The sequence below is a fragment of the Xenopus laevis genome, chromosome 4S (genome assembly GCF_017654675.1).
Source record: "Xenopus laevis strain J_2021 chromosome 4S, Xenopus_laevis_v10.1, whole genome shotgun sequence".
Classification (NCBI taxonomy): domain Eukaryota; kingdom Metazoa; phylum Chordata; class Amphibia; order Anura; family Pipidae; genus Xenopus; species Xenopus laevis.
The window spans coordinates 116,713,913-116,726,359 of NC_054378.1; the positions used below are offsets into that span (position 1 = coordinate 116,713,913).

The following is a 12,447-nucleotide window of genomic DNA, read 5'->3' on the forward strand; positions in this document are numbered from 1 at the left end:
TATTGGGAGAACACAGAGCAGTATCAGGGGTGAATGAATATAATATATAAAGTATCTAAGGCAGGGAAATCTGTACTACAACTACTGGCAAGCTGAGGTGCTGTATTTAATCATATTCTACTCCCAGAAAGATCAGGGGCCCCATCCATCCTGCATTGCCAGGGGCCCCACTTTTTATCTTAAACTCCGGCCCTGCCGGTCTAAGGTATAGATCGCCCATCTGTAAATCTATGCCTATAAAAATACTCTTCCATTCTGTTCAAAAATAAAGAGTAAAGTTCTCTCTCTGTCTATAAGTTTAACTGAAAGATAAACCTCTGGGGTTTGGGGGTAAGAGATTCACATTAGTACAAGACACAGATAACAAATAGCTCACTACAGATATATCAGACAGCACAAATATAGGGTCATTTCAGCTCCAATTCTTTCTATGAAACCATCCGTATCAATCCAAGGAAAGGTGGCGCCTGCCATTCACCTGTGTCGCCATATTACCATGAGATGCAGTCCCAGTGCATTGTGGTCCATTTCAGGGACCTACAGAGTCGAAATGACACCGTATATATGAATATTCTCTTATATATATATAGTGTTATACAAACATAGGTAGTTTATACGAGATGTTTCACTTACACATGTGTCACTTTCATGCAGAGCGGTGGATGACTAGGTGCATATTTTATCTTCACTGGGTCACTTATACCATGTGATATATACAAAGACAATAATGGGTAAGGGAGTGGTAGGGACGTAGCGAACTGCCGATTTGGTGTTCGCGAACGCCGTTCGCGAACACCGGCAAAAAATGCGAACGTTCGCGAACAGTTCGCGAACTTCGAACACCCGCTAAAATCGTTCGATTCGAACGATCGAAGGATTTTAATCGTTCGATCGAACGATTTTCATTCGAATCGAACGATCGAATGCTTTTCATTCGATCGAATGCTTACAATCGTTCGAACGAATGGAAATCGTTCGATTTTTTGCGGTCGAAGGAATTCGAATGGTCGAATGGTCGAACGATTTGTATTCGAATCGAACGCGAACTCAAAATGCGAACCTCGCGAACATTCGGCGGACGCGAACGGTCGAAGTTCGCCGGCGAACAGTTCGCTACATCCCTAGGGAGTGTAACAACATGTAACAAGAGCTTTCTCTCTTTGCCTTCACTAATTGAGTTATATCATGTGACAGATTCGGATAGAATGATGGGTAGAATGATGGATAGAATGATGGGTAAATAGTCAGGCCCTGCACAAAATTTGCTTCAGCGTTCTCTGAAGAAGATAAAGGGGTTCCGCAGTATGTGCCCCCCATGGGCTGCCAGGTATTGGCATTTGTTCGACTGGAAGGAAAAACCAGGGTTTAATAAATTAATATTGGTCTTGTTTATAAAATATGGTAAAATGTAAAGTTTCTTTTTTATTGCCTCATCAATGTCAGAGGAGCTCTTGACCTCCCCCCAAAAAATATGTAGACATTGCCTACCCAACCCCGCACAATCTAGTTTTTACTAGTAAGTAAATTCACCCAAGAAAGATAATTGGCTCAACTTAAAGTGGACCTGTCATCCAGACATTAAAAGCTGTATAATAAAAGTCCTTTTCAAATTAAACAAGAAATTTAAATTCTTTATTTTTATTAAAGCATTCATAGCTGTTGTAAACTCATTTAAAAATCTCAGCTGTCAATCAAATATTGTCTGCCCCTCCTCTATGCCTGAGGCCAGGCCCGGACTGGCAGTCTGTGAGTTCTGGCAAATGCCAGAGGGGCTGCTATAAGGTCCCATACAAAGTATTTAGTGGGCTGGTGGGGACTGGGTGGGCCTCTGTGTGGTCTGATTGGGCCTCTGTGTACCTGAAATGCCAGGGCCTATTTTAATTCTCAGTCCGGACCTGCCTGAGGCATAGGGGCAGGCAACTACTTTCACTTTCCATTCAGCACTTCCTAGATGTCCCTGCTCTCCCCACATTCCCCCCATTCTCTTTAACATTTAATTGTGTAACCAGGGCACGGGGATGGACAGTAGGTCCCCCATTCTGGTGCACAAACAAGATTCTGAGATGATACAAGGCTTGTCTTAATAACAGTGTCCACAAAATGGCTCCTGCCTGCTTGTTATAATTATGAATTCCCAGACCAACTGAAACAAGATTCAAATAATTTATATAGTGTAATTAAAGTTTATTTGGCTTGACTAATGTGATAAAATAGGATTTGGAATATTTTTTCCGGGTGACAGGTCCCCTTTAAACTGGAGTCCATTGAGACTTGCCCTAGAGAGGAGGTGGAGAAGTACAACCTTTAGCCACAGAGCCTGTTGTAGGTCCAACCTTTGCTCAGGATTGCTGATAAGTCACCAAGGGAGTAAATATATATTCACCCCTAAATCTCACCCTACCTAATCTTCAAGATGGGCCTTTCTCCCCAATTCTCCTCCTAAGTAGCCTTCAGACTGAACCTACCCCTGCCATTCCTCCAGGGTGCCAGTCCCAGTTTGGAAACCACTAGTGTACATAGTTTAGTGAGTCACTGATGTCAGATTTCCCATGAATTTTGCCTAAACCCCATAAGATTGAAAGTAGAACATCACAAATGGCTACTGGAAATGACTATTCATTTTGCTCATAGTTTTTTGTTACCCATAATAAGTGACAATCATGACCATATTGGTTTGGTTTTTTTTGGCACTAGACGAGCACAAAAATGTAATTGCCCAGAAGATTACATCTTTTTTTCTATTGACAACCTGTTACATAGTTCCAATCAATATTGTATATTGTAAGCTTTTTCCTATTTACTTTTCTTTTTAATTAATAAGCAGGAGAAGCTTCCCATTATGTTGGACTGTACAAAAGAACCTTCTCCTCTGAGATGGTGTCATAACCTTTCTCTAAATGTGGCCATACACACAGAAATTCGCTCGTTTGGCGATTATGCCAAACAAGCGAATCTCTCCATGATATGCCCACCTTGAGGTGGGTGATATCAGGCTGATCTGATTATGGGCCCTAGGGCCCAATCATCGGATCATACAGGCAATTGGATCGCGGGACCATATCAACAAACAGATGCAGTCCACAATCCAACTTTTTTACCCCTGCCTGATCAACATCTGGCCAACTCTTGGCCAGATATCGACCGGGGAAGCCCATCGGAAGGCCACACACAGAGGTCACTGTAGGTGACTTTTTTTAATAAATTTGAATTTGCATCCTTAGTTTTGAAGGCTACACAATTGAATGAAGAGCAGCTCTGGCTGCCCTCCATTCAAATAGCATTGCTACTACCAGACTAAGCATTTATTTGGGGTGTTTCACATATCTACACAAGCTTTGCAGATTGTAGTCACATAGTCAAGTATATTGAACAAGAGATTGATATAGAGCCACAAACTATGGGCTAGCTATTCTAGGAGAGGCAAAATTAAAGAGGAGCAGGCCCAGATTTGGGGAAAGGCCACCAAGGCACATGCCGGGGGCGGCAGGACCACAGAAACACTAGGCAGGAGATGCCATCGTTTTTTAAATTTCCAGTGTGCCAATCCCCATTGCTCTGGTCCAGATGATGAAAATTTGCACGAATTAAGGGGCAATTAACGGCAGCGGACCTAGGGGCACCCGCTATGTTAATCTGGCCCTGAAGGGGAGAAGACTAATGGGCACCAAGCAAGCTCATATCTGCCTCAACAGAGCACCCAAATTGCTTCTCAAAGTAAGCTGCTAAAATTATTCTATCCTCTCACCCCCCAAAGAATAAATGGGTCACATAGAAAACCAGACCCACCGGCATCTTTGGCCTAATGTGCTACTTTTACTACTTGTATCTGATTCAGACCAATTATATATAAATCATAAAATGCTTATATCCTCTTCTGGATATAACTCAAGGCCATTCCTCAGAAAGTTAGTAAGAGTTCAGTTTTGGGAAAACACTTGAATGAACTATCCTATATACTCTTTGGAGATTGATATAACAATGATTTATGCTATCTGTAACCTAGTTACAGGTTAATAGGACTATGAACAGATGTTGAATGACAAACAAGAGCCTGAACCCAAAAAGGACCAAAAACATTTCCTATTTGTGTTTGGAAACTTTGGCATAAGACAATTCTGAAAGGGCAAAAGATGGATGATGAGTGATTTTGCATCTCTAAGGTCACTAAGGTTCAACTCATAATATTATATTGTACATTAGGTGGAAGATAAATGATGAGTGAAATGAAGTATGAAATACTCATGAGTTTAATGAAATGGTTAAGAGTCTTTGGTATAACACATTAGTTAAAAACATTGTCCCATGAACTGTTTGTAGAACACATTTTCAGAATTACCCAGAAACATTGACATCATTAGAGACCGGACTCACATCTCATGATGATATGGTGACGAGCTTTAATATTAGAGATTAAAGAGTTCTTTAGAATAGCCCATTTTGTGAACACGGGCGTATTTATCATATTGTGTCAACCACCATTGTTAGTACCAAGTATCTACAGCATAGAACATAATACTGATAAGGATGAGCCAGCAAGTTTAGATCATTTTTGGTCTTGAATGAGAACATCAAGGATGAGAAGAATTGCCAATCATTACTTTTTAGCTACCGCTAGCAAGCTGGGAATGCCATTAACAATCAGCCATTTTGCCCTGGTAGTTTATGGCACAAGAGGGCCAATGCGAGCTCTGCACAAAAGAACAATGAATAGGAATTCTACCTCCTTGATGATTCTGTAGCAGCTGATGGTCTTTATGGTACACGTTAGAGTACAATATTATTTATAATAGAAATTGTTAAAAAGATAGCCTGGCATGTAGCCATTGCCCTATGTGTTAATTAATTGATCAATTAATTTTTAATGAAGGGGAAATATTAAGCAGAGCCGGACAACTACCTGGAGCAGAGGTGAGGAACAAGATTCTGGACTAGGGGTAGGCCAACAGGAGGTATATGCCCAGCGCTCCTTCAGTTCTGTGCCCTAGGCATGTGCCTCTCTGCCTACCACTAGTTCCAGCCCTGATATTATTAGATACTTTTCTTGAACTAGACAGGGCACTCTTGTTCTCTGCACTAATCATAGCTTTTCTATTTTAGCTGGGCTTGTTTACTTTGCATAGGTCAGTGTCTCATAGCAACCAATCCAATTTCGTCCATGTGGTTGGCTGAACAATGAACAACTACTTCATGTGGTTGCTATGGGTAACTGCCCAAGTTCACATCTTCTAAGTGTTAGTAAGTGAGCCTAGTATCTTTAAACATATGGGTAATATCTTTCATATTATTACTGAGGTTATGCCATTGATTTTAATAGGTATACCTCTGCTATGATCACAAGGGCGTTTTGTTATGGTCGTCTATACAAATCAAACAATATAACTACTAAAATGCTCATATGTATCTAGGCAAATATGCAGAAAAGTTATACTCTGTGCACCTCTACACCTCCTTTTCAAGCCAGCTAGTAATTATGTGCATAGATTCTATTTTTAACATCAATGGCAGCACCAACACAATAACTTGTTTTTTAACTTTTTCTGTGGCACTTGAATGGTCTGAGAACCTTTGATGGAAATTCTCCAGTCGTTACTTTCCTTTACATAGTGTTACTTTGCTGTCTTTTTAAAGAGCTGCACAGAGACAAGAGAAATAGATTGGCACAAAGGGTTACAGTAAAGCAGGACTTGCAAGAAGCTAGTGCATATGAGACTCAGATAACTGTCTCAAATAAGGTGGCTTTCTCCTTGTTGGATGTGACCAAGGTGTCTGGTGGTAGCAATTTGGTCTCAGCCTCGGGGGTTAGATATTCCAGGTGGTGGTGGCCCCAAACAGGAGTCGTCAGTAGGTGCCATCTCTAGAAAAATCAGAGACATGTCAGCAAAGATAGAAGCAGTAAATTCAGCAGTTCCTATGAGAATGGGATGTCCAGTGACTAGTTGAGATCAACAAGGCTTTGAGACAATAATAAGCCCTGCACTGTTACCCAGACATGAGCAGCTCAGCTTCCTTAGCCAAGGGTTGCCTAGCATCCAGAGCCAGTCAGTAGCCAACAGTTAGCTCAGAAGCTGTAGCTGGCCAATGGGTGGCTCAGAGGTTGCAGCTGGTCAGTGGACCAGCTTAGAATTTGTAGTCAGCCAATGGTTAGCTCAGAATCCTTAGACTTCCATTGGGTAACTAGGAATCCTCTGTCAGTCAATACATGGATAACTTAGCATCCCTAGCCAGTGGAAAGCTTAGCATCAGTAGTAAACCAGTGGAAAACTTAGTATTTTTATCCAGTCACTAGGTAGCTCAGAGACCTTAACTGCCAAACTATTCTTAGACAACCAATTGGTTGCTTAGCATCCCAAGCCTGACAATACCTAGTTTAGCAAACTTTAATCCAACCAGCATATTTATTTAGCCATGAGTAGCTAAGTATGAGCTTTGTAAACAACTGGGTTGCTTAAAGGGGTGGTTCACCTTTAACTTAAATTTAAATATATTATAGAATGGCTAATTCTTAGCAACTTTTAAATTGGTCTTCATTTTTTTAGTATAGTTTTTAAAGTACTTGCCTTCTACTTCTGACTCTTTCCAGCTTTCAAATGGGAGGTAGCAAATTGTTGCTACTGTTTATTACTCGTCTTTCTAAATATCCCCTCTTCTATTCATATTCGAATCTCTTATTCAAGCCAATGCATGGTTGCCAGGGTAATTTAGATGTACCCAACATTACCTTTAAAGTATTTCAGGCTGTCTATATAAAATGGAATCTATTGAACACAACTCCAAGCAAGTGCTGAATTATGTTTTTTACTTGTGAACTTCTCTCTGTACATTCAACAATTACACAAAAACAGCACAGCTTAGAGGGTACAATGAGCATACCCAACATTCGTTGCTATTTTCAGCCAGCTGACATATTCGCCCATCATTAGCTGAAGATGCATGAACTTGAAGTTTGTGTGCAAGGTTAAAGGGTTATCTTCTGTATTCTAAGCAACACACACAGAATGTTCTACAAAACCTAATTATGATGCTAAGGAAATTGGGAGGACTGTTAACTGTGAGTTCTATTAGCAGACACTTGATGGACTCACCTCCAGCAGAGACCCCTTAGAACGAAGCATCTTATAAACCACGGTCAGGGGTATGCACAGCATTGAAGCCAAAGCCAGACTCCAGCCAATCGCCTCTCCCCACCATGGATAGACATACGTTTTATTGTATGTCAGTGGCTTGTAGTTGACTACATGAAACACGAAGATGCCCTGGGAACATACCAAGACATATAAAAATGAGACCAACAAGCAAAAAGTATGTGTCTTCACACATGACTCCATTGTTACATTGATATGTGTCAGCATGCTTTTGAGCAAGTAGGACACAAGGGACCTGCCATGAATAAACCTAAAATAAACTGATTTTGTGTATTCAAGAATGATCACTCAAGGTACAGTAATATTCTCAGTAACCCCATATAAACTCTACACCTGCAACTATTAGATGTGTCACACAGAATATAAAAGGACGTGCGCATCAAAAAGAAGAAATGGAGGGCTGCGGGCATCCCTGCAGGGACTGCCAGGTAGCAGGTGGCTGGCAAAACTCAAATAGATTTGACTACAGAACACCACACTATGCCATCAGACCCTACCCTTCAGGTTTCCAGGCTGGAGATTTTAAAAGTGGCCTGACCAAATCTCAGAAAGTCCTTCAGATATGCACAGAGTATCAACGGCAATGCTAGAGTCCATCTTGATATCCCACATGTTCCTGCTAGGGTCCACCCTGGTGTCTAGGGGCGCTTCGCCAATGAGGCGAGTTGAGGCTGTCGTCTCAGGCGGCAGCACCCCACTAGGTACCAGGGGCAGCAAAAATGCCGCTCCTGGTACTTTAAGAGCCGAATTTCCAGCTCTTCTACCAGGGAGAGCGCAGTTAGGCTCTCTGCGCTAGCGTACTGGCCCTCTCTTCCGCCCTCGTGGACCCCCCTGGACCCCACCAAAAAGGTAAGCGCATGAAGGAGGGGGGCGGCGGCAACTGCTGCTGCCTCAGGCGGTGGAGGGGCCAGGATCGCTAGTGTCCCACATGCACCTTCCTAGGTCCCCCAATATCCCACATGTACTTGCTAGGGTCCCTCCTGGTGTCCATCACGCACCTTCTAAGGTCCTCCCCTGAATTTCAACATGTACCTTCTAAGGTCCCCAGGGAGTTATCCACATGTACCTGCTAGGGTTCCCTAACTCCAGCCATGACATTTGAATTTTCCATGGGAAGATGCTGAGCGAATAATTGAAGTTACTTACCACACAGACCAAGGGAGTGATCACAGACCAGCACCATTTCATGTAAGGGAGAGGCCGGTACCCTATCATTCGGGCTATGTCATCCATAAACCTGTCAGCACCTGCAGGGACAGAAGTGATCTGTAAGTTCCAGTTTGCATATGTGTAACTGGGATCTCTTGCAGCCAAGCTTTATAGTCTTTAAAACAAACTGTGGTTGGTGTAAAACTTGTAGCCAAGAAATTTCGGTTAACCGCACACCAACACCACCCTTCCTGTACTTGTCACCTGGTTCACAACGATAGAGGCTTCGGCCACCTCAAAATTCCATAGAAAAGACTTTCACTGGCACACAGGATTTTTAGCTGCAGGGCAAGCCCTTGCAATTTTTTAATGCAGTGCAGGTGCAACGTTTCGGGGTCAATGCTTGACAAAGGGGCGTGACCCCGAAATGTTGCACCTGCACTGCATTAAAAAATTGCAAGGGCTTGCCCTGCAGCTAAAAATCCTGTCTGCCAGTGAAAGTCTTTTCTTCTGGTGTAAAACTTGGTAATGCCAGTGACTGATCTCCAGCAGCAATGTGCCTAGGCACTCTAGGCAAACGTGTCAGTGTAATGCATTGGGAGGGGTACCCTATTATATTATGATATAATAGGGTGTCATTATAATGTGACATTAGACAGATACACAAAAGCCATGAATATCCTGTAAATTATAGCCTTATAAATGGTGACTAGTGATGTCATCAGTTATAAACGGTGAGTAGTGATTGTCACATGACTCAAAAAACGTTTGTATTGAAACAATATAAAGTATCCCTTGTTGGAAAATATGAGGATATTATAAGTAACCTCGGAGTTCCATGACCTGTATAAAAGCACTCGGCCTTCGGCCTCAACTCCTCTGTGACTTATAATATCCTTTTATTTAACAATAGGGGGTACTTTATTCACTAAGTATATAATATATAGTGAATAAAGTACCCCTTTTGTAACATATAAGGATATTATAAATCACCAAGGAGTTCCATGACCATATAAATACAGGTCATGTAACGCCGAGGTGACTTTGAACATCCACATATTTTCCGACAAGGGGTACTTTATTTATTAATACACAGGTTTTAGTGAATCATGTGGCAAAAATACAAAAATGACATCACAAAGCTCCGTAACTGATGACATCACTAAGAGCCGTTTGTAAGGTAATTTACAGGATATTTATGGCTTTAGTGTATTATATGTATATACATATATAATTAACATTACTGTTAATATATATATTATATATATATATATATATATATATATATATATATATATATATATATATATATATATATATATATATATATAAATAAATATATATATTAACAGTAATGTTTATTATAACCCATGTCTAAAAATTAAAAAAAAATATATCCACCTATAGGTCCTCTGTAAAGTTGAATTTCACCCAAAACTATTAGAAAAATTTGTTGTTGGAGACAAGCTATGGCCCCCTCAATGGACCACGAACCTTCAACACTAGAACAGATGGTTTATTTATTTAATAGCAGTAGCTGAAAAATACATTCTTTGTGGTGAGGTTTTTACTTGCTTTACATTACATCTGAGGACTTTACCAATCCAGAAACATTATTTTATTGATAAAGCCAGCGATGGGTAGGCACAACATTCCCACATCTGCATAAGGGCAAGCTCATTGTCTTCTAAATATTCCACTAAAACACTTTGGAAAAGCATAAATGAATTCTGAAGTTGCATTGGTTTGTTTTTAATGAATTTTAATAAATCCAAAACAATGAATAGTATTAAATATAAATTTATTGACTGCAAACCAGTTTGAAGCTTAAGATCAAGTCATATCCTCCCATGGAGGACCCATAACAGTTGATAAGGGGGTTCAGTCTGAAGGCCAGCTGGTGTGTAAGTAAATGCCTATTTGGTTTTTTAGCAATGTCAGATTGTCCAGCCTGAAGGCCAGTGAGGATGAGATTTGCTACAGATATGGGATCCATTATCCGGAAACCCATTATCCAGACAGCTCAGAATTATGGAAAGGCCATCTCCCATAGACTTCCATTTTATCCAAATAATCCACATTTTTAAAAATGATTTCCTTTTTCTCTGTAATATTAAAACAGTAGCTTGTACTTGATTCAAACTAAAATAGTATTAATCCTTATTGAAAGCAAAACCAGACTGTTGGGTTTATTTAATGTTTACATGATTTTCTAGTAGACTTACATTATGGAACAGAAAGATCCGTTATCAAGAAACCCCCAGCCCCAGGTCCCAAGATAACAGGTCCCACACCTATATTTAAATGTACATCCTGTGCTGGACAATCAACGACTAGATCAGTAAGTAGTTACCCCCCTTTGGGAATCAGCTGGGTGTATTTAGATTTTGTATCCGCTGTCAACATGCATATTCCATTAATTAATACTTCTGCTCAGTGGAATTCTTACCATAGACCCATGCGACAACCACACACTCCCAGAACGCCTGCCACAACAAAGTGATGCCACTCGCAGAATAATAGTCAAAGAGTTGGAAGACGTACATGCCACCCTGCAAGTATATAAATATAGGTGATGAGTTGGTGTTGGACCTCAAGGACATAATGTAGAATGCTTACATAAACATATTGATGGGTATTATGTCTAATCATGATGATTTCTATAGAAAGGTCTCCAACTGTGCTTCAAATTAGGGGAAACCCTGTGAGTATTATTTGCATAAACATTTCATGAGTCTGTTCTCTTCTCCACTATGTCTTCTCCTTTCTTCTTTCACCTTTTTCTTTTTTTTCATCTTTTTATAAATACCTATTTTGGTTCTGATATTGTTTCTTTATCTTCTTCATTTTTCTCGTTTCTCTCCTTTTCTAAAGTTTTTCTTTATGTCCATTCTTTATCTATTTCGCTCTCCTTTTCTAAATCCCCTTTTAGCATAACGTCTCAACACTCATCATTAGTGAATTTTTTCGCCAGGTATGGATTCAGGGTAAAATTCCTCATTTCCATCATAAAACTGCAATAAAAACCCCTGCAACTGCAACAAAATTCCGACCACCAAGTAGTCAAGGAAGTTGTCCGGAGAGGCTGCTCTGATGTTCGTCTGCTTAGGAAAGATTTAAAAGGTTTCTAATTTTTTTCCAGTGGGTCCTAGGTTGCACTGTGAAATATAAAGTAGTTGGGATTGAAAAGTGACTAAAGAAAACAGAAACAGGAAATACGGTGGCCATTCTGGCAGTAGTAGAGGAAGGGACAGTAGTCTATGTCAGGGAAAGTTGAGGTGAAAGGATTGTGCCGCCATTTACCTGCTATGACAATAAACTGGAACTGTTTATGTGAAAGTCTTCACCTCGTGTCTCAGGGTTACAAGTATTTGTAAGTCCTTTTACAAAGGAGTGCATGATTCAGTCTTTTTAAGTATAAGACTTTTTCCAATATTTATTATTATTCCAAAACCCGAACCTTATATTAAGGATGCATTCATTATTTGATATAAGGAAAAATTCTTGAGATCTCTGCTTGCCACTTCTATGAAATTATACGTGTGTGCATTTCAAGGCAACTTAACCTTTAACCATGGATGGAATTAAAATATTTTGCAATAAAAAACATAAACAAATCTTATCCATTTTTACATCTATTCGACTAAATGTAGCTTTCCTAGCTGAAAATGAATTTATTGTGGTTCAGGATTTTCAGTTGTAAGTTCTGGTTCCCATGAATGCATGTGCAGATATTAATAAATATTCCCTGTGATGGGTTGAATAAAATCTCCTGCCCAGCCAATCAGTTGTGGCCCCTACAGCAGCCCAAAAAGCACAAAGCATTAACATTTACCCCAGGAAATGTTTAGGGTGGTCAGAATTCTGTGATGCACATCTATGTCCTACACATTGTAGAGTTGTACAATTCAGTTGCTCACCTCTGTAACCATTGAAAGATCAATGACGAAGCACACAAGGCAGCAAAGTGCAGCGGTGACCTCCCTGCGCACAAAGCCATTAATAGGTTGAGGAAATAAATCCATTATGCCGGTTAAGAATCCCTCGACCCCCACAAACTGTTCAGAGATAGAAGAGAAGTAAATCAGTTGTTGAGCAGGAGAGGCCCGGGGAATCTCCTTAAAGGTACTTGGTTCACCTGATTTTACTGGCCCAC

At 40.4% G+C, this 12,447-nt stretch overlaps 1 protein-coding gene across 1 annotated transcript in view; it reads right to left on the reverse strand.

Moving 5' to 3' along the window:
* Window positions 1-4,229: 4,229 nt before the first annotated feature.
* slc6a8l.S (solute carrier family 6 (neurotransmitter transporter), member 8 like S homeolog) overlaps window positions 4,230-12,447 on the reverse strand; it is a 57,973-nt gene continuing 49,755 nt past the window's right edge. The window contains exons 10-14 of the mRNA XM_018261417.2: window positions 12,212-12,349; window positions 10,741-10,843; window positions 8,289-8,389; window positions 7,083-7,253; window positions 4,230-5,854 (exon numbers count right to left, since the gene is read on the reverse strand). Of these exons, the coding sequence (XP_018116906.1) occupies window positions 5,711-5,854; window positions 7,083-7,253; window positions 8,289-8,389; window positions 10,741-10,843; window positions 12,212-12,349 (657 nt within the window). The 3' untranslated portion in view covers window positions 4,230-5,710. The remainder of the gene's footprint in view (window positions 5,855-7,082; window positions 7,254-8,288; window positions 8,390-10,740; window positions 10,844-12,211; window positions 12,350-12,447) is intronic.